General features: G+C 44.2%; 2 protein-coding genes across 5 annotated transcripts; one reads left to right on the top strand and one right to left on the bottom strand.

The window, feature by feature from the left end:
• Positions 1-574: 574 nt before the first annotated feature.
• Positions 575-12,623, bottom strand: cep72 (centrosomal protein 72). 3 transcript variants are annotated; one of them, XM_065027413.1, is made up of 12 exons: positions 12,492-12,623; positions 12,050-12,177; positions 11,245-11,437; positions 11,004-11,118; positions 10,323-10,510; positions 9,782-9,991; positions 9,495-9,676; positions 6,558-6,651; positions 6,293-6,471; positions 6,015-6,141; positions 3,260-3,371; positions 575-1,965 (listed from the first exon to the last, which is right to left on the bottom strand). In XM_065027413.1, exons 1-12 carry the CDS (start codon positions 12,604-12,606, stop codon positions 1,902-1,904), a joined length of 1,707 nt encoding a protein of 568 aa, XP_064883485.1. In that variant the 5' UTR covers positions 12,607-12,623; the 3' UTR covers positions 575-1,901. The 3 variants fall into 3 exon arrangements, with proteins under 3 accessions (XP_064883485.1, XP_064883486.1, XP_064883487.1); XM_065027414.1 differs by having other exon boundaries at positions 12,467-12,559; XM_065027415.1 differs by having other exon boundaries at positions 12,050-12,174; positions 12,467-12,554.
• Positions 12,575-20,016, top strand: LOC135575132 (transmembrane protein 276-like). Of its 2 annotated transcripts, XM_065027417.1 has the most exons (3): positions 12,575-12,653; positions 12,900-13,050; positions 14,894-20,016. In XM_065027417.1, the coding sequence occupies exons 2-3, from the start codon at positions 12,961-12,963 to the stop codon at positions 15,431-15,433; spliced, it is 630 nt and encodes a 209-aa protein (XP_064883489.1). In that variant the 5' UTR covers positions 12,575-12,653; positions 12,900-12,960; the 3' UTR covers positions 15,434-20,016. The 2 variants fall into 2 exon arrangements, with proteins under 2 accessions (XP_064883489.1, XP_064883488.1); XM_065027416.1 differs by lacking the exon at positions 12,575-12,653 and having other exon boundaries at positions 12,660-13,050.
• Positions 20,017-21,929: the final 1,913 nt, after the last annotated feature.

Raw genomic sequence — 21,929 nt, 5'->3', positions numbered from 1 at the left:
ATACAGTCAGTAAGGAACAGTGTAAAGGTGTGGATACAGTCAGTGTGGATACAGTCAGTGTAAAGGTGTGGATACAGTCAGTGTAAAGGTGTGGATACAGTCAGTGTAAAGTGTGATACAGTCAGTAAGGAACAGTGTAAAGGTGTGGATACAGTCAGTAAGGAACAGTGTAAAGGTGTGGATACAGTCAGTAAGGAACAGTGTAAAGGTGTGGATACAGTCAGTAAGGAACAGTGTAAAGGTGTGGATACAGTCAGTAAGGAACAGTGTAAAGGTGTGGTGTAAAGGTGTGGATACAGTCAGTAAGGAACAGTGTAAAGGTGTGGATACAGTCAGTGTAAAGGTGTGGATACAGTCAGTAAGGAACAGTGTAAAGGTGTGGATACAGTCAGTGTAAAGGTGTGGATACAGTCAGTAAGGAACAGTGTAAAGGTGTGGATACAGTCAGTAAGGAACAGTGTAAAGGTGTGGATACAGTCAGTAAGGAACAGTGTAAAGGTGTGGATACAGTCAGTAAGGAACAGTGTAAAGGTGTGGATAGTGGACACAGTAAAACCATGACGATACACAGAAGTAAAAAATGAGATCACATTTACATTTAAGTCATTTAGCAGACGCTCTTATCCAGAGCGACTTACAAATTGGTCAGAGTTAGAGACAAGTTTACATGTTCAACATTAATCCCATAGCATCAGAAGAACAGTGTAAATGCTGGCAGCAGTGTATATAGAGCTAAAATAAGAGAATCTGCTGCTGGTGCTCGTTCAGCAGGACAACGTTCTGGAACGTTCAGATATAAATGTAGAACAAACATTCCTCTCTGACATCATGTAGAGTAAGGAATTGGCTCTATTCATGACATTTCTATTTTCAATGTTCCATAACGTTTACCTACGGAATGTGGCCCTGGTGTTGTAGTTTTGGGCCTGCTAGTTGTTGTAGTTGTGATGTGTAGCTCCTCAGAGCAGTCTCCTAGTCTCCTCCAGTTCTCTAGTTGTTGTAGTTGTGACGTGTAGCTCCTCAGAGCCGTCTCCTAGTCTCCTCCAGTTCTCTAGTTGTTGTAGTTGTGATGTGTAGCTCCTCAGAGCAGTCTCCTAGTCTCCTCCAGTTCTCTAGTTGTTGTAGTTGTGACGTGTAGCTCCTCAGAGCAGTCTCCTAGTCTCCTCCAGTTCTCTCTAGTTGTTGTAGTTGTGACGTGTAGCTCCTCAGAGCCGTCTCCTAGTCTCCTCCAGTTCTCTAGTTGTTGTAGTTGTGACGTGTAGCTCCTCAGAGCCATCTCCTAGTCTCCTCCAGTTCTCTAGTTGTTGTAGTTGTGATGTGTAGCTCCTCAGAGCAGTCTCCTAGTCTCCTCCAGTTCTCTCTAGTTGTTGTAGTTGTGACGTGTAGCTCCTCAGAGCAGTCTCCTAGTCTCCTCCAGTTCTCTAGTTGTTGTAGTTGTGACGTGTAGCTCCTCAGAGCAGTCTCCTAGTCTCCTCCAGTTCTCTCTAGTTGTTGTAGTTGTGACGTGTAGCTCCTCAGAGCCGTCTCCTAGTCTCCTCCAGTTCTCTAGTTGTTGTAGTTGTGACGTGTAGCTCCTCAGAGCCATCTCCTAGTCTCCTCCAGTTCTCTAGTTGTTGTAGTTGTGACGTGTAGCTCCTCAGAGCAGTCTCCTAGTCTCCTCCAGTTCTCTAGTTGTTGTAGTTGTGACGTGTAGCTCCTCAGAGCCGTCTCCTAGTCTCCTCCAGTTCTCTCTAGTTGTTGTAGTTGTGATGTGTAGCTCCTCAGAGCAGTCTCCTAGTCTCCTCCAGTTCTCTCTAGTTGTTGTAGTTGTGATGTGTAGCTCCTCAGAGCTGTCTCCTAGTCTCCTCCAGTTCTCTCTAGTTGTTGTAGTTGTGACGTGTAGCTGCCCCTCCCTCTCCTACTCAGAGCCGTCTCCCAGTCCTCTCCAAATCACCCAGCAAATGCTCATTAGTCGCAAGCAGTGACCTGAAGCAAAAACACAACACCATTTAGTCACAAACACTAACAAGCACTTTCTTCACCCATTGGGGTCTGGTCTTTTATCTTTATATTAGAACAAATAATCTGGCATCTCCTGTAATGAATATCTCATTAGGTTGCTTTTAGTCAGACCGTGTTAAGATTTGTATTATCCCAAGAGTCAAGGACTTTTATTGTCCCTAGAGTGGTTGAATGTTATTCTTAGCACCAGGTGGTGCTGGACATAGTGTAGTATCTTAGCACCAGGTGGTGCTGGACATAGTGTAGTATCTTAGCACCAGGTGGTGCTGGACATAGTGTAGTGTATTATCTTAGCACCAGGTGGTGCTGGACATAGTGTAGTATATTATCTTAGCACCAGGTGGTACTGGACATAGTGTAGTGTATTATCTTAGCACCAGGTGGTACTGGACATAGTGTATTATCTTAGCACCAGGTGGTACTGGACATAGTGTAGTGTATTATCTTAGCACCAGGTGGTACTGGACATAGTGTATTATCTTAGCACCAGGTGGTACTGGACATAGTGTAGTATCTTAGCACCAGGTGGTACTGGACATAGTGTAGTGTAGTATCTTAGCACCAGGTGGTACTGGACATAGTGTAGTGTATTATCTTAGCACCAGGTGGTGCTGGACATAGTGTAGTGTATTATCTTAGCACCAGGTGGTACTGGACATAGTGTAGTGTAGTATCTTAGCACCAGGTGGTACTGGACATAGTGTAGTGTAGTATCTTAGCACCAGGTGGTACTGGACATAGTGTAGTGTAGTATCTTAGCAACAGGTGGTACTGGACATAGTGTAGTATCTTAGCACCAGGTGGTACTGGACATAGTGTAGTATCTTAGCACCAGGTGGTACTGGACATAGTGTAGTGTAGTATCTTAGCACCAGGTGGTACTGGACATAGTGTAGTGTAGTATCTTAGCAACAGGTGGTACTGGACATAGTGTAGTGTAGTATCTTAGCAACAGGTGGTACTGGACATAGTGTATTATCTTAGCACCAGCTGGTACTGGACATAGTGTAGTATCTTAGCACCAGGTGGTACTAGACATAGTGTAGTGTATTATCTTAGCACCAGGTGGTGCTGGACATATTGTAGTGTAGTATCTTAGCTCAAGGTGGTACTGGACATAGTGTAGTATCTTAGCACCAGGTGCTGGACATATTGTAGTGTAGTATCTTAGCTCCAGGTGGTACTGGCATATTGTAGTGTAGTATCTTAGCTTCAGGTGGTACTGGACATAGTGTAGTGTAGTGTAGTGTGTGCTTACCTATGGTTCTCCTGCAGCATACCTGCCAGCTCCTTGACTCTCTCCCCCTCCTCAACCTTCTCCCTCAGCTCTGATACCTTCTTCCTCAGCTCATCCACCTCTGCCCGTTTCTCTGGAGAGAAGAACACATGGACCACAGTTAGTTAGCACATGAAGCTAGCAGCAATACAGATCCACATGAACCACGGTTAGTACATGAAGCTAGCAGAATTACAGATCCACATGGACCACAGTTAGTTAGCACATGATGCCATGTGGATCTGTATTTCTGCTAGCATCATGTGCTAACTAACTGTGGTCCATGTGGATCTGTAATTCTGCTAGCTTCATGTACTAACCGTGGTTCATGTGGATCTGTATTGCTGCTAGCTTCATGTGCTAACTAACTGTGGCCCATGTGGATCTGTAATTCTGCTAGCTTCATGTGCTAACTAACTGTGGTCCATGTGGATCTGTAATTCTGCTAGCTTCATGTACTAACCGTGGTTCATGTGGATCTGTATTGCTGCTAGCTTCATGTGCTAACTAACTGTGGCCCATGTGGATCTGTATTTCTGCTAGCATCATGTGCTAACTAACTGTGGTCCATGTGGATCTGTAATTCTGCTAGCTTCATGTACTAACCGTGGTTCATGTGGATCTGTATTGCTGCTAGCTTCATGTGCTAACTAACTGTGGTCCATTAGTACATGAAGCTAGCAGAAATACAGATCCACATGGACCACAGTTAGTTAGCACATGATGCTAGCAGAAATACAGATCCACATGGGCCACGGTTAGTTAGTACATGAAGCTAGCAGCAATACAGATCAACATGGGCCACAGTTAGTACATGAAGCTAGCAGCAATACAGATCCACATGGGCCACAGTTAGTACATGATGCTAGCAGCAATACACATTCACATGGGCCACGGTTAGCACATGATGCTAGCAGCAATACAGATTCACATGGGCCACAGTTAGTACATGATGCTAGCAGCAATACAGATTCACATGGGCCACAGTTAGTACATGATGCTAGCAGCAATACAGATTCACATGGGCCACAGTTAGATTCACATGATGCTGATGCAGCAATACAGATTCACATGGGCCACAGTTAGCACATGATGCTAGCAGCAATACAGATTCACATGGGCCACAGTTAGCACATGATGCTAGCAGCAATACAGATTCACATGGGCCACAGTTAGCACATGATGCTAGCAGCAATACAGATTCACATGGGCCACAGTTAGTACATGATGCTAGCAGCAATACAGATTCACATGGGCCACAGTTAGCACATGATGCTAGCAGCAATACAGATTCACATGGGCCACGGTTAGCACATGATGCTAGCAGCAATACAGATTCACATGGGCCACAGTTAGTACATGATGCTAGCAGCAATACACATTCACATGGGCCACGGTTAGTACATGATGCTAGCAGCAATACAGATTCACATGGGCCACGGTTAGTACATGATGCTAGCAGCAATACAGATTCACATGGGCCACAGTTAGTACATGATGCTAGCAGCAATACACATTCACATGGGCCACGGTTAGCACATGATGCTAGCAGCAATACAGATTCACATGGGCCACGGTTAGTACATGATGCTAGCAGCAATACAGATTCACATGGGCCACAGTTAGTACATGATGCTAGCAGCAATACAGATTCACATGGGCCACAGTTAGCACATGATGCTAGCAGCAATACAGATTCACATGGGCCACATGTGCTAGTACATGATGCTAGCAGCAATACAGATTCACATGGGCCACAGTTAGTACATGATGCTAGCAGCAATACAGATTCACATGGGCCACGGTTAGTACATGATGCTAGCAGCAATACAGATTCACATGGGCCACAGTTAGCACATGATGCTAGCAGCAATACAGATTCACATGGGCCACGGTTAGTACATGATGCTAGCAGCAATACAGATTCACATGGGCCACAGTTAGTACATGATGCTAGCAGCAATACAGATTCACATGGGCCACAGTTAGCACATGATGCTAGCAGCAATACAGATTCACATGGGCCACGGTTAGTACATGATGCTAGCAGCAATACAGATTCACATGGGCCACAGTTAGCACATGATGCTAGCAGCAATACAGATTCACATATTCACAATACAGATACGAATCTTAAGAGATTTATGGAACATCTTGCATTACTCTTACATGTGCTCTATGTCACGGTTACATGTGCTCTATGTCACGGTTACACGTGCTCTATGTCACGGTTACACGTGCTCTATGTCACGGTTACACGTGCTCTATGTCACGGTTACACGTGCTCTATGTCACGGTTACATGTGCTCTATGTCACGGTTACACGTGCTCTATGTCACGGTTACACGTGCTCTATGTCACGGTTACATGTGCTCTATGTCACGGTTACACGTGCTCTATGTCACGGTTACACGTGCTCTATGTCACGGTTACACGTGCTCTATGTCACGGTTACACGTGCTCTATGTCACGGTTACACGTGCTCTATGTCACGGTTACACGTGCTCTATGTCACGGTTACACGTGCTCTATGTCACGGTTACACGTGCTCTATGTCACGGTTACACGTGCTCTATGTCACGGTTACACGTGCTCTAAGTCACGGTTACACGTGCTCTATGTCACGGTTACACGTGCTCTATGTCACGGTTACACGTGCTCTATGTCACGGTCAGATTCTGCCCAGTATAGTGACCACTGACCAGGAATATCAAAAAGCTGTTGCTTTTTCACTCACCACATATCTCAGTGTTGGGTGAACTTTTCATCATAGAGTTGAGATATTGTTTTTCTAATCTGATCATCTGCTTCTGTAGAGAGACGTTATCCTCCAATAGTATCCTCAGCTGCTCATTCAAACTGTCCTGCAATCAATCAATCAATCAATCAATCAATCAGACATTGAAGATAATTCCATCCATTTATTCTGAACTCTTTGTGGAGTCGGGGTCTCAAGCCTTTTCAAACATGAGGTAATATCATCGAAGATGCTGCTTTGAACAGTCTGAATCTTACAACAGACATGTGTGCTTCCTCCAGCTGTGTAGTTAGTCTATGGGTCTCTGTCCTGTGGTCTTGGTCTCGTATCTCTGCCTGCTCCTTCAGCTCTTCAACGTTCCCTCTCAACGTCCTGACCTCGGCTTCTCCACCGGAGACGTCTTGTTCCATCATGGACAGGATCTGGACTGCCTGAGCTGGAGGCAGGTCAGATACATACTATTAGGGACAGATTCTCCATTAAGCAGGTAAGCTGCACAGTACATGGGGGTTTCATACTCACAGAGGAAGTTGTTGTCATGGTGCAGAGGCCTCTCCCCTGTCCAGTGCTTGTTCACTAGGCTCAGCAGCATCTCCATTGGTTTCCTATAGCTTCCCTAGGAGACAGATTTGATACAATTACAAAAAAAGACTGGTTATAATGAACAGTAAGATCTATGATGAATGAATGGTACTGTAGGGATAGGTGGGTTTTCTCTATGATTAATGAATGGTACGGTAGGGATAGGTGGGTTTTCTCTATTATTAATGAATGGTACTGTAGGGATAGGTGGGTTTTCTCTATTATTAATGAATGGTACTGTAGGGATAGGTGGGTTTTCTCTATGATTAATGAATGGTACTGTATGGATAGGTGGGTTTTCTCTATGATTAATGAATGGTACTGTAGGGATAGGTGGGTTTTCTCTATGATTAATGAATGGTACTGTAGGGATAGGTGGGTTTTCTCTATGATTAATGAATGGTACTGTAGGGATAGGTGGGTTTTCTCTATGATTAATGAATGGTACTGTATGGATAGGTGGGTTCTCTCTATGATTAATGAATGGTACTGTAGGGATAGGTGGGTTTTCTCTATGATTAATGAATGGTACTGTATGGATAGGTGGGTTCTCTCTATGATTAATGAATGGTACTGTAGGGATAGGTGGGTTTTCTCTATGATTAATGAATGGTACTGTAGGGATAGGTGGGTTTTCTCTATGATTAATGAATGGTACTGTAGGGATAGGTGGGTTTTCTCTATGATTAATGAATGGTACTGTAGGGATAGGTGGGTTTTCTCTATGATTAATGAATGGTACTGTAGGGATAGGTGGGTTTTCTCTATGATTAATGAATGGTACTGTAGGGATAGGTGGGTTTTCTCTATGATTAATGAATGGTACTGTAGGGATAGGTGGGTTTTCTCTAGGGTGGATGAATGGTACTGTAGGGATAGGTGGGTTTTCTCTATGATTAATGAATGGTACTGTAGGGATAGGTGGGTTTTCTCTATGATGAATGAATGGTACTGTATGGATAGGTGGGTTTTCTCTATGATTAATGAATGGTACTGTAGGGATAGGTGGGTTTTCTCTATGATTAATGAATGGTACTGTATGGATAGGTGGGTTTTCTCTATGATTAATGAATGGTACTGTATGGATAGGTGGGTTTTCTCTATGATTAATGAATGGTACTGTAGGGATAGGTGGGTTTTCTCTATGATTAATGAATGGTACGGTAGGGATAGGTGGGTTTTCTCTATGATTAATGAATGGTACTGTAGGGATAGGTGGGTTTTCTCTAGGGTGGATGAATGGTACGGTAGGGATAGGTGGGTTTTCTCTATGATTAATGAATGGTACTGTAGGGATAGGTGGGTTTTCTCTATGATTAATGAATGGTACTGTAGGGATAGGTGGGTTCTCTCTATGATTAATGAATGGTACTGTAGGGATAGGTGGGTTTTCTCTAGGGTGGATGAATGGTACGGTAGGGATAGGTGGGTTTTCTCTATGATTAATGAATGGTACGGTAGGGATAGGTGGGTTTTCTCTATGATTAATGAATGGTACTGTAGGGATAGGTGGGTTTTCTCTAGGGTGGATGAATGGTACTGTAGGGATAGGTGGGTTTTCTCTATGATTAATGAATGGTACTGTAGGGATAGGTGGGTTTTCTCTAGGGTGGATGAATGGTACGGTAGGGATAGGTGGGTTTTCTCTATGATTAATGAATGGTACTGTAGGGATAGGTGGGTTTTCTCTATGATTAATGAATGGTACTGTAGGGATAGGTGGGTTTTCTCTATGATTAATGAATGGTACTGTACGGATAGGTGGGTTTTCTCTATGATTAATGAATGGTACTGTAGGGATAGGTGGGTTTTCTCTATGGTGAATGAATGGTACGGTAGGGATAGGTGGGTTTTCTCTAGGGTGGATGAATGGTACGGTAGGGATAGGTGGGTTTTCTCTATGATTAATGAATGGTACGGTAGGGATAGGTGGGTTTTCTCTAGGGTGGATGAATGGTACGGTAGGGATAGGTGGGTTTTCTCTATGATTAATGAATGGTACGGTAGGGATAGGTGGGTTTTCTCTAGGGTGGATGAATGGTACGGTAGGGATAGGTGGGTTTTCTCTAGGGTGGATGAATGGTACGGTAGGGATAGGTGGGTTTTCTCTAGGGTGGATGAATGGTACGGTAGGGATAGGTGGGTTCTCTCTATGATTAATGAATGGTACTGTAGGGATAGGTGGGTTTTCTCTATGATGAATGAATGGTACTGTAGGGATAGGTGGGTTTTCTCTATGATTAATGAATGGTACTGTAGGGATAGGTGGGTTTTCTCTATTATTAATGAATGGTACTGTAGGGATAGGTGGGTTTTCTCTATGATTAATGAATGGTACTGTAGGGATAGGTGGGTTTTCTCTATGATTAATGAATGGTACGGTAGGGATAGGTGGGTTTTCTCTATGATTAATGAATGGTACGGTAGGGATAGGTGGGTTTTCTCTATGATTAATGAATGGTACGGTAGGGATAGGTGGGTTTTCTCTATGGTGAATGAATGGTACTGTAGGGATAGGTGGGTTTTCTCTATGATTAATGAATGGTACGGTAGGGATAGGTGGGTTTTCTCTAGGGTGGATGAATGGTACGGTAGGGATAGGTGGGTTCTCTCTATGATTAATGAATGGTACTGTAGGGATAGGTGGGTTTTCTCTATGATTAATGAATGGTACGGTAGGGATAGGTGGGTTTTCTCTATTAATGAATGGTACTGTAGGGATAGGTGGGTTTTCTCTAGGGTGGATGAATGGTACGGTAGGGATAGGTGGGTTTTCTCTATGATTAATGAATGGTACGGTAGGGATAGGTGGGTTTTCTCTAGGGTGGATGAATGGTACGGTAGGGATAAGTGGGTTCTCTCTCTGAAACGTCTCACCTTCTGTTGCTTGGCATGTTTCTGTGGTGAGGTGGAGCCCCCTGCTGTCTGCTGGGTGTTATGGTAGGACAGTCTGGGAGGGTGCAGGATGGGGTTGGTGGCATCAGACCTACTGGGACAGGGACTTCTTGGACTGGGGGGGCGGATCTTTACCAAGGAAGACTTCTGCTGGTCAACTTTATCTAAAGGAAGAGGAAACCAGTGCAAAACACTCAGAATGTTGTATTAGGCCATTCATGCCATCTGATTTGTGGCGGTGACAGAGAGGATATTCAGTGTCACCTCACCAGGGTGAGGGGTGAAGTGGCCCTTGGCCGTGACTCTCAGGTGTTTGGGGAGTTTCTCTCGCTCCTCCCATCCAGAGCTAGTCCCGCTGTGCTTCTCTACGCGGGGGTTAAAGGTTACCCTCGGCCCCTCTGACGTTTTCAACGAGGAGGAAGAACCTTTCCTTCGAGATCCTTCTCTTAAACGTTGACCATTGGACTGGGAATGACAAGCTGATCATAATGAAAATAAAACATGCACATTTTATACTGAAGGCTTGTTTGCTCACTTGAAAAAAGGTAGACCGTAAATGTAACTAGTTAAACATACATTTCATCAAGTACTGAATGAAATCAATTAAGGGTAAATCTCTGAAATCTTGCCATAAATGAGCTAAATTCCCCATGTTCCTAGGGAAAAAATAAGAACATTTGTCTCCCCCTGGTGGACTGTCCCTACATTAACAGTCATGGTGTACATCACACTCTAATACCACTTCATACTGTCATTTGTCATTATTAAAATAATGATGTAGTATTCTGTGATCAAACAACATAAACTCACACTCCTCTCTGATCTGATGATAAAGCTGGGACTCTGACTCCTTGTGGGAAGAGCCAGTCAGGAACAGAGGTTCACTTTGGTCCCAGTTGCTCTTAGCGACAAGGTTCAACACTATGTCATCGTTGTCATCCAGGACAGAGAGCTTCTTGGCCAGGCGATTTACTGAGGCCATCCTCAACTTACTGCTCCTGGAACACACCAATCAAACACGCATTACGTCATAACATAGCACTACTAGAAGAATATTGTATAATACAATCTATAACACTGTAACGTCACTGTACACACTATTGGAAACAATGACACATAAAGAACAGCTTACTAGTTAAATAAAATGAAATCTGAAGTTTGTCTTTCTGGGTGTTTTCTAATAATACAAATCAATATCTAATGCAGACAAGAGACCTTGGTGTGCAAACAAGACCTCCTGACATTAGCAAGCTGGTGTATTAACACTGTAGAGTACAGTACCTCTGGTCAGTGATGCCTGTCTAATACTGTAGAGTACAGTATCTCTGGTCAGTGATGTCTGTCTAACACTGTAGAGTACAGTACCTCTGGTCAGTGATGTCTGTCTAACACTGTAGAGTACAGTACCTCTGGTCAGTGATGCCTGTCTAATACTGTAGAGTACAGTACCTCTGGTCAGTGATGTCTGTCTAATACTGTAGTGTACAGTACCTCTGATCAGTGATGTCTGTCTCCGAGGAGCTTGTCTGTTGGGGTCGGAGCACAGAGTCTGAGGAGAAATGCATGATTGAAGCTCTTCTCTCACTGTCCCTGACTGGACAGTCATCTACAGGAAGAAAAAAAACAATATAAAACAAACATCAAATGTCAGATTGGTAAGAAGAACTATCTAACAGCAAAGTAATTGGACAGCCAATCGGACCCACAATGAACATATGGTAGCTATAGGTACCAAGCCTGCGAAGGTTGGACAGTGCGTGCACAAAGTACAGGCGGTAGTGTGGATCTGTTTTAGCCAGAGGGTTGAGCCTCAGGTCCAGCTCTCTCAGAGCAGTCAGCTGCCAGAGCACTTTGACCTCCTGAAGGGAGGGAATGTTGTTGTAGTACAAGTTCAGCCTCTCCAGCCTCTTCAAGTGTTGGACCCCCTATAGATGAACAAACATAGAAATAAACAAATAGGAGGGGGGGGGGGTATAATTTGTGGAACATTCCAACAGGAATCTGTTCCAAGAACTTAGTAAATAACAAGGTTGCCAACAAACAACACATACAAAGTTGTATAGAGGCAGATTAAGATAAAGGGTAGGGAATGGGCTATTTCATTACATTTTTAAATCACCTCACCAAAAAATGTCTGTCCTCACTCTGGTAGCCTATGGACAAACATGAAGAATAAGCTACGTGGTGAGTTGATGCCTATTCGGCAGCTAGTTAGCGAGGTGACTCTATCATGTTACTTTGTATTACTATGCGTTGTTTGTTGGAAACCAGATTCCTGTTGGAACGTTCCACAAATTATACCCACTCAAACAAATGTGACTTACACATTCAGTGTATGTCCCAAATTGTGCCCTATTCCCTACATAGTGAACTACTTTTGCCCAAAACAGTGGTTAGAAGTAGTGCACTATATAGGGAATAATATGTAATAGCGTACCATTGTGGACGCAATCAGATCTACACATCTACACACTCAGACTTCAGTCACCATTTCACCATGTACTGTATATACATTTGTCTGTTGATAGACATCTCACCTCGACAGAGATTAGTGCATTACAGGAGAGGTTCAGGGTTTTCAAACGGACAAAGTTCTTTAGTGAGATTCCCAGATGCCTGATTTTCTCCTTGTATGATCCTGGGAGGCTCAGTGATCTCACATCTGCTGTAAAGTGGTCATGAATGTTAGTAGCCAGCAATCAAAGTAGAGTACTTGGGTAGTTGTAGACCCATGGTAACGTTGTCCATCTTTCACTAGATAGCTACCTGTGGCCAGACAAATTCAAAGCACTGTTTTGTCAGCTAGCCTAGCAGGCGAGCTAACGTTAGCACTAAGCAAAGTCTCTGTGCGTTAATTAGCTATTAATGGAAGTTTAAAACTGGTTTTAAATCAAACTAATCATACATCTAGGCTACCAACTTACAAGCTATAATTTAAGTGTCAAATATATTACCAAGGCAATGGTGATTTAGATGTACCTTCTCTCGTATCCACTGCTCTGTTACTGTTGTCAACAGCGCCGCCATATTTTTCCAATTTGGTGGAAGCCGAGCCGAGCATGCGCAGTTGTTTACGGTCTGGGAACGCCCACATCCTGGTACTGCTTGTCTCACGTGTTCAAACAAGCGGAACAGAGACAGGTAATGTTGAATGTTAACAGATATTTTTAAGCTCACATATGAGTTTCAGTCTTGCCTTTGGTCATTCTAAACGTGGCTACTTACCTGAAACATAGCTGTTTAGAATGTTAACACTGTACACATAGCTATGGTGCAAGACAAGACTACTAGCTTACTTTCAACAGTATTTTCTCAACTTTGGTATTGTATTCAACAGTTTACTTGCAGATATCTGAAAACTTCTTCTCTTTCACAAATCCCACTCAGTCTCTTCATATCAAATGAACAGTGATCCTCCAACTGTAGCTTTGGATTTGAGTCAAGACCAATGGCAGGCTGTCTGACAGAGTTGATCACAGCATGTTCCAACGTCACACTGTCCGTCTCTGCCCTGTACACAGCATATCAGCTCTTCAAGGTAATTTTGGGATATATTGGTGTTCACCTGAGTGAGACACTTGAGGGTAACTCTTGTGTACCATTAAACCATTCTCAACCCCTTTGCCACTGATTATTGTCATGACTCGTTCTTTCTCCTCACCCTGACTGTTCCCTCATCTCCCTCTTTCTCTCGTAGGACCACAGAGCTCCAGCAGTGGGTTTCTTTCTCCTCACCCTGACTGTTCCCTCATCTCCCTCTTTCTCTCGTAGGACCACAGAGCTCCAGCAGTGGGTTTCTTTCTGCTCACCCTGACTGTTCCCTCATCTCCCTCTTTCTCTCGTAGGACCACAGAGCTCCAGCAGTGGGTTTCTTTCTCCTCACCCTGACTGTTCCCTCATCTCCCTCTTTCTCTCGTAGGACCACAGAGCTCCAGCAGTGGGTTTCTTTCTGCTCACCCTGACTGTTCCCTCATCTCCCTCTTTCTCTCGTAGGACCACAGAGCTCCAGCAGTGGGTTTCTTTCTGCTCACCCTGACTGTTCCCTCATCTCCCTCTTTCTCTCGTAGGACCACAGAGCTCCAGCAGTGGGTTTCTTTCTGCTCACCCTGACTGTTCCCTCATCTCCCTCTTTCTCTCGTAGGACCACAGAGCTCCAGCGGTGGGTTTCTTTCTGCTCACCCTGACTGTTCCCTCATCTCCCTCTTTCTCTCGTAGGACCACAGAGCTCCAGCAGTGGGTTTCTTTCTGCTCACCCTGACTGTTCCCTCATCTCCCTCTTTCTCTCGTAGGACCACAGAGCTCCAGCAGTGGGTTTCTTTCTGCTCACCCTGACTGTTCCCTCATCTCCCTCTTTCTCTCGTAGGACCACAGAGCTCCAGCAGTGGGTTTCTTTCTGCTCACCCTGACTGTTCCCTCTTTCTCTCGTAGGACCACAGAGCTCCAGCAGTGGGTTTCTTTCTCCTCACCCTGACTGTTCCCTCATCTCCCTCTTTCTCTCGTAGGACCACAGAGCTCCAGCGGTGGGTTTCTTTCTGCTCACCCTGACTGTTCCCTCATCTCCCTCTTTCTCTCGTAGGACCACAGAGCTCCAGCAGTGGGTTTCTTTCTGCTCACCCTGAATGTTCCCTCATCTCCCTCTTTCTCTCGTAGGACCACAGAGCTCCAGCGGTGGGTTTCTTTCTGCTCACCCTGACTGTTCCGTCATCTCCCTCTTTCTCTCGTAGGACCACAGAGCTCCAGCAGTGGGTTTCTTTCTGCTCACCCTGACTGTTCCCTCATCTCCCTCTTTCTCTCGTAGGACCACAGAGCTCCAGCAGTGGGTTTCTTTCTGCTCACCCTGACTGTTCCCTCATCTCCCTCTTTCTCTCGTAGGACCACAGAGCTCCAGCAGTGGGTTTCTTTCTGCTCACCCTGACTGTTCCCTCATCTCCCTCTTTCTCTCGTAGGACCACAGAGCTCCAGCAGTGGGTTTCTTTCTCCTCACCCTGACTGTTCCCTCATCTCCCTCTTTCTCTCGTAGGACCACAGAGCTCCAGAAGTGGGTTTCTTTCTCCTCACCCTGACTGTTCCCTCATCTCCCTCTTTCTCTCGTAGGACCACAGAGCTCCAGCAGTGGGTTTCTTTCTGCTCACCCTGACTGTTCCCTCTTTCTCTCGTAGAACCACAGAGCTCCAGCAGTGGGTTTCTTTCTCCTCACCCTGACTGTTCCCTCATCTCCCTCTTTCTCTCGTAGGACCACAGAGCTCCAGCGGTGGGTTTCTTTCTGCTCACCCTGACTGTTCCCTCATCTCCCTCTTTCTCTCGTAGGACCACAGAGCTCCAGCAGTGGGTTTCTTTCTGCTCACCCTGAATGTTCCCTCATCTCCCTCTTTCTCTCGTAGGACCACAGAGCTCCAGCAGTGGGTTTCTTTCTGCTCGGTCTCTCCTCAGGCCTCTGCACCCTGCCTGTCTCCTTCAGCCCATACCTGACCTCTGTACAGGGGGACCTGGAGTGGGCCGGCGAGGTCCTGGCTCCACCGCTAGTCTCCTTCGGCTTCCTGTGGCTCAGCGAAGACCGCACCACAGCCAACACCCTCCTTATTGGCTCAGCTCTCCTCCCGGTGCTCTGCGATTGGCTGTCAGCGGACGAGTTGATGCTGATGTCACGCTGTCTGGCGCTCTCTGCCGTCTCCTGCTCGCTCACCGTGTGTCTGTTTGCGGGAAACGCTGTCGGGGCCCTGGGCAGTGTGGCCCTCAGCCTGCCCCAAATGGTGGCCCCTATGGTGGGGGTCAAGACTCTGGCTCCCCTTGTCTCTCCAGGGGTCACTGTGGGACTGCTTAAGTGGCTCCTGAAGGGCTCCATGGCTGTAGGGTGCTGGGCTTCTGAGAAGGCACTTAGCAAGTACCTGTTGGAACTGAAGGACCTGGACTCCCCATTTTAACTTATTACCACTGTAACTCAGGGTTTCCCCAAACTCAGTCCTCAGGACCCCGGGGTTTCCTTTCTTTCCTAAGCACTACACCGCTTATTCAAATAATCAACTAACCATCAAGCTTTGTAGTGTTTGGGCAAAAACCAAAACGTGCACCCCTTGGAGTCCCGAGCATGGAGTTTGGGAAACTGTAACATCACTGTAACAGTTACTGACTGTCTGAACAGTTCAATAGTCCCTCACACATGATCATGACTGATTGTTAAGTTGATGTGGTCTCATGATGTGCACATAGAGCTGCTGACAGAAGAGAACCAGATGGAGGGTCTATTTATTTTGTCCTGCAGGGCCTTGCCTCATAGAAGTAGAACGAATAGAACGGTCTGGAACCTCTGACCATGGCGATTTGACTGGTAAAGTCATGGGTGCACTCAAAATGAGCAAGCTTGTTCTACTTATTCTAGCACTGTGGCTTGCCTTTGATCTGTAGCTAATAACCTTTCCAATTCCTACTGTTCAATGACCTTTCCAATTCCTACTGGCCAATGACCTTTCCAATTCCTACTGGCCAATAACCTTTCCAATTCCTACTGGTCAATGACCTTTCCAATTCCTACTGGCCAATGACCTTTCCAATTCCTACTGGCCAATAACCTTTCCAATTCCTACTGGCCAATGACCTTTCCAATTCCTACTGGCCAATAACCTTTCCAATTCCTACTGGCCAATGACCTTTCCAATTCCTACTGGCCAATGACCTTTCCAATTCCTACTGGCCAATGACCTTTCCAATTCCTACTGGCCAATAACCTTTCCAATTCCTACTGGCCAATGACCTTTCCAATTCCTACTGGCCAATGACCTTTCCAATTCCTACTGGCCAATGACCTTTCCAATTCCTACTGGCCAATGACCTTTCCAATTCCTACTGGCCAATGACCTTTCCAATTCCAACTGGCCAATGACCTTTCCAATTCCTACTGGCCAATGACCTTTCCAATACCTACTGGCCAATGACCTTTCCAATTCCAACTGGCCAATGACCTTTCCAATTCCTACTGGCCAATGACCTTTCCAATTCCTACTGGCCAATGACCTTTCCAATTCCAACTGGCCAATGACCTTTCCAATTCCTACTGGCCAATGACCTTTCCAAGAGATTATCCATATGATCCATATACGGATGCCATTCTGCCAATTTGGAGGTGACATGATCCACCATTGGGACAGGTGGCTGTTGCCAGTGTATGAGCACTGTCAAGGGCGTTGTTCTACTTGTTCAGCTTATCGTCATGGCCAGGGAGCTCTGCTCTGTTATCCAAGTACTGTCATCTATGCAAGTCGAAGAAGCACTGGTGTCTAATTCTAAAACTGTAAACATTATTGATGATATTAGTAACAGCAGTTAATATTTTATGTGCTAAAATATTGATTTGCTAAAGTATCAACAAAAGGAGTAGTGCTTGGATCTAACGCTTGTATGTACTGATTGTCATGGGTCACTAATACTCCCAACCTCTTCCACTCCGCATGTTAGAAAGTCTAACTCATCTCTGGATGTTGATTTACAGGACAGTGTCATTACCAATTGGCTATAAAAGATTCTATCTGCTTACTCTGTGAAAATATCCTCCCAACGGTGGCTCTATGAGGAGGATGGAAGTGCCTTCCAGACATTTACTACTGTCTATGTCTATGAGGGTGCCTCCCAAATATCACCCTATTCCCTATTTAGTGCACTACTTTTAATCAGAGCCCATTTTGCCTCCCAAATATCACCCTATTCCCTATGTAGTGCACAACTTTTAATCAGAGCCCATTTTGGGAATAGGGTGGCATTTTGGGGAACACTGGTTGAACCTGGGCTGGCTTGACTTCAGTGTCTTGTCCTACGATGAGCACCAAACAGCTTGTACTAGACTATGCTCACTGTGAAGCCAAACAGCTTGTACTAGACTATGCTCACTGTGAAGCCAAACAGCTTGTACTAGACTATGCTCACTGTGAAGCCAAACAGCTTGTACTAGACTATGTTCACTGTGAAGCCAAACAGCTTGTACTAGACTATGCTCACTGTGAAGCCAAACAGCTTGTACTAGACTATGCTCACTGTGAAGCCAAACAGCTTGTACTAGACTATGCTCACTGTGAAGCCAAACAGCTTGTACTAGACTATGCTCACTGTGAAGCCAAACAGCTTGTACTAGACTATGCTCACTGTGAAGCCAAACAGCTTGTACTAGACTATGTTCACTGTGAAGCCAAACAGCTTGTACTAGACTATGCTCACTGTGAAGCCAAACAGCTTGTACTAGACTATGCTCACTGTGAAGCCAAACAGCTTGTACTAGACTATGCTCACTCTGAAGACAATGTCATTGACAGAAAGGACATGTCTGAGAGCCGATAGCTTTAGTTGGCCAAGGTACATGGCCGGGGTACATGGCCAGGGTACATGGCCGGGGTACCAAAACAGTCGGGGCCGCGTCCCAAATGGCACCCTATCCCCGATATAGCCACATTTCTTTTGACCAGAGCTCTATATGGGCCCTGGTCAAAAGTAGTGCACTATAAAGGGAATAGGGTGCCATTTGGGACGCATACCCCTAAGTCGCCTCAGATTCAGGATCCTGTTCATTCTGAAGCCTCAGCAGATAGCTACTGTGTACAGTGAGATTTAACTAGATACATCTGCAGAGTTCACACCACTAACACTATGGATCTATATTCATTGATTATTCAGATATACTACATATTATATCCACATACTGTCCATAATGTCTATACAAGAAGGGTTCTTCTTTATTTTTACTATTTTATACATTATAGAATAACAGTGAAGACATCAAAACTATGAATTAATACATATGGAATCATGTAGTAACCAAAAAAAATTGTTAAACAAATCAAAATATATTTTATATTTGAGATTCTTCAAAGTTTATTTATTTAATTTATTTGACCTTTATTTAACCAGGCGGCAAGTTGAGAACAAGTTCTCATTTACAACTGCGACCTGGCCAAGATAAAGCATAGCAGTTCGACACATACAACGACACAGAGTTACACATGGAATAAACAAATATACAGTCAATAATACAGTGGAAAAGTAAGTCGATGTACAATGTGAGCAAATTAGGTGAAGTGGCCACCCTTTGCCTTGATGACAGCTTTGCACACTCTTGGCATTCTCTCAACCAGCTTCATGAGGTAGTCACCTGGAATGCATTTCAATTAACAGCTGTGCCCATATTATGGCAAGAACCCTCAAATAAGCAAAGAGAAACGACAGTCCATCATTACTTTAAGACATGAAGGTCAGTCAATCAGGATGATTTCAAGAACTTTGAAAGTTTCTTCAAGTGCAGTTGCAAAAACCATAAATCACTATGAGGAAACTGGCTCTCCTGAGGACTGCCACAGGAAAGGAAGACCCAGTTACCTCTGCTGCAGAGGATAAGTTTATTAGAGTTACCAGCCTCAGAAATTGCATCCCAAATAAATGTTTTACAAAGAAATAGACACATCTCAACATCAACTGTTTAGAGGAGACTGTGTGAATCAGGCCTTCATGGTTGAATTGCTGAAAAGAAACCACTACTAAAGGACACCAATAAGAAGAAGAGACTTGCTTGGGCCAAGAAACACGAGCAATGGACATTAGACCAGTGGAAATCTGTCCTTTGTTCTGATGAGTCCAAATGTTACATTTTTGGTTCCAACCGCTGTGTCTGTGAGACGCAGAGTAAGTGAACAAATGATATCCGCATGTGTGGTTCCCACCGTGAAGCGTGGAGGTGCTTTGCAGGTGATACTGTCTGTGATTTATTTAGAATTCAAGGCACATTTAACCAGCGTGACTACCACAGCATTCTGCAGTGATACGCGATCCCATCGGGTTTGCGCTTAGTGGGACTATCATTTGTTTTTCGACAGGACAATGACCCAACACACCTCCAGGCTGTGTAAGGGCTATTTGATCAAGAAGGAGAGTGCTGAATCAGAATGACCTGGCCTCCACAATCACCTGACCGCAACTAAATTGAGATGGTTTGGGATGAGTTGGACCGCGGAGTAAAAGAAAAGCAGTGCTCAGCTTATGTGGGAACTCCTTCAAGACTGTTGGAAAATCATTCCTGGTGAAGCTGGTTGAGAGAATGCCAAGACTGTGCAAAACTGTCATCAAAGCAAAGGGTGGCTATTTGAAGAATCTCAATTATAAAATATATTTGGATTTGTTTAACACTTTTTTGGTTACTACATGATTCCATATGTGTTTTTTCATAGTTGTGATGTCTTCACTATTATTCTACAATGCAGAAAATAGCAAAAATAAAGAAAAACCCTGGAATGAGTAGGTGTGTCCAAACATTTGACTGGTACTGTATGTATATATATATTTATACTCTGGACTCCGACATTACTCGTCCTAATATTTCAATATTAATGTATTAATTTTTTTTACGTTTAGATTTGTGTGTATTGTTAGATATTACTCCACTGTTGGAACTAGGAACACAAGCACTTCACTACAACCGCATTAATATCTGATAAATATGTGTACCCGACCAATAAAATGATATTCGATACTAGTTGGAGGATTGTGTATTGATTTCGGGATGCTAATTGGTTAACCCTCTGTGTAAGTTATGTTGTATTTGTGATGACTTGTGAATAAATGACTATTTGATTGTCAGATAGATGCTCAGTTTGATGCATTTTGGGAAGCATCAAGATTTTCTTCTCCTCAAAGCACAGCCAAGGAAGAATGTATTTCTGTATTGGATAGAGACGCTGAGTGGACACTGCAGAACGGAACTGCTGTAATTCCCAGGACTCCAGGATAGCACAGCGCCAGCCTCCATCTGCTATTTACAAGACTTGCTCTTTTCTGCAGACTTCTTCCCAAAGCTCTAAGCCCAGCTCTAAGCCCAGCTCTAAGCCCATCTCTAAGCCCATCTCTAAGCCCAGCTCTAAGCCCAGCTCATCTCTAAGCCCAGCTCTAAGCCCAAGCCCAGCTCTAAGCCCTCTAAGCCCATCTCTAAGCCCAGCTCTAAGCTCAGCTCTAAGCCCAGCTCTAAGCCCAGCTCTAAGCCCATCTCTAAGCCCAGCTCTAAGCCCAGCCCAGCTAAGCCCAGCTCCCATCTCTAAGCCCAGCTCTAAGCCCAGCTCTAAGCCCAGCTCTAAGCCCAGCTCTAAGCCCAGCTCTAAGCCCATCTCTAAGCCCATCTCTAAGCCCAGCTCTAAGCACAGCTCTAAGCCCAGCTCTAAGCCCATCTCTAAGCCCAGCTCTAAGCCCATCTCTAAGCTCTAAGCCCAGCTCTAAGCCCAGCTCTAAGCCCATCTCTAAGCCCAGCTCTAAGCCCATATCTAAGCCCAGCTCAGCCAAACATAAATAGGGCCAGACTTAACTAAGGATATTTACCTGTTAATTCATGTCCTTATTTACATTGTAGTGGATGAGTAATACCTATAGTCAATAGATCCTTGAATGAACCTTTTTTGGATATTGGCATCGTTTGTGATTTAAGTCATTTGTGTACTGGTACATAATTTGTTAACAAAAATGACAATATGTTGTTGGGTATACACACAGAAGCAGTAATTGAACAGTAACAGAAACATCGAATCAATGATGTAATTTGGTCCTTAGCTTTGACTTGTGTCTGTACACATAAACAATGGGTTGTTGTGACTCGTGTCTGTAGATATATAAACAATGGGTTGTTGTGACTCGTGTCTGTAGATATATAAACAATGGGTTGTTGTGACTCGTGTCTGTAGATATATAAACAATGGGTTGTTGTGACTCGTGTCTGTAGATATATAAACAATGTGTTGTTGTGACTCGTGTCTGTAGATATATAAACAATGTGTTGTTGTGACTCGTGTCTGTAGATACATAAACAATGGGTTGTTGTGACTCGTGTCTGTATATACAGTACATAAACAATGTGTTGTTGTGACTATACAGTACATAAACAATGTGTTGTTGTGACTCGTGTCTGTACATACATAAACAATGGGTTGTTGTGACTCGTGTCTGTATATACAGTACATAAACAATGTGTTGTGACTTGTGTCTGTATATACAGTACATAAACAATGTGTTGTTGTGACTCGTGTCTGTACACATAAACAATGGGTTGTTGTGACTCGTGTCTGTATATACAGTACATAAACAATGTGTTGTTGTGACTCGTGTCTGTACATACAGTACATAAACAATGTGTTGTTGTGACTCGTGTCTGTATATACAGTACATAAACAATGTGTTGTTGTGACTCGTGTCTGTATATACAGTACATAAACAATGTGTTGTTGTGACTCGTGTCTGTACATACAGTACATAAACAATGTGTTGTTGTGACTCGTGTCTGTATATACAGTACATAAACAATGGGTTGTTGTGACTCGTGTCTGTACACATAAACAATGTGTTGTTGTGACTCGTGTCTGTACATAAACAATGTGTTGTTGTGACTCGTGTCTGTATATACAGTAC

This window comes from Oncorhynchus nerka, linkage group LG14 (assembly GCF_034236695.1).
Source record: "Oncorhynchus nerka isolate Pitt River linkage group LG14, Oner_Uvic_2.0, whole genome shotgun sequence".
Taxonomy (NCBI): Eukaryota; Metazoa; Chordata; class Actinopteri; order Salmoniformes; family Salmonidae; genus Oncorhynchus; species Oncorhynchus nerka.
The sequence above is the reverse complement of the archived record's forward strand: the minus strand, read 5'-3'. Positions and strand labels throughout refer to the sequence as shown.

What these genes read in the sequence shown, in the direction of transcription:
- LOC135575132 (XM_065027417.1), top strand. Translation starts at nt 12,961, where the DNA reads ATGGCAGGCTGTCTGACAGAGTTGATCACAGCATGTTCCAACGTCACA. An exon ending in CAGCATATCAGCTCTTCAAG is followed by an intron (nt 13,051 to 14,893) that starts GTAATTTTGGGA and finishes TTTCTCTCGTAG; the next exon opens with GACCACAGAGCTCCAGCAGT.
- cep72 (XM_065027413.1), bottom strand. Translation starts at nt 12,606, where the DNA reads ATGTGGGCGTTCCCAGACCGTAAACAACTGCGCATGCTCGGCTCGGCT. An exon ending in ACCCAACACTGAGATATGTG is followed by an intron (nt 3,372 to 6,014) that starts GTGAGTGAAAAA and finishes TCTTCTCTCCAG; the next exon opens with AGAAACGGGCAGAGGTGGAT. An exon ending in ATGCTGCAGGAGAACCATAG is followed by an intron (nt 1,966 to 3,259) that starts GTAAGCACACAC and finishes TTTTTGCTTCAG; the next exon opens with GTCACTGCTTGCGACTAATG.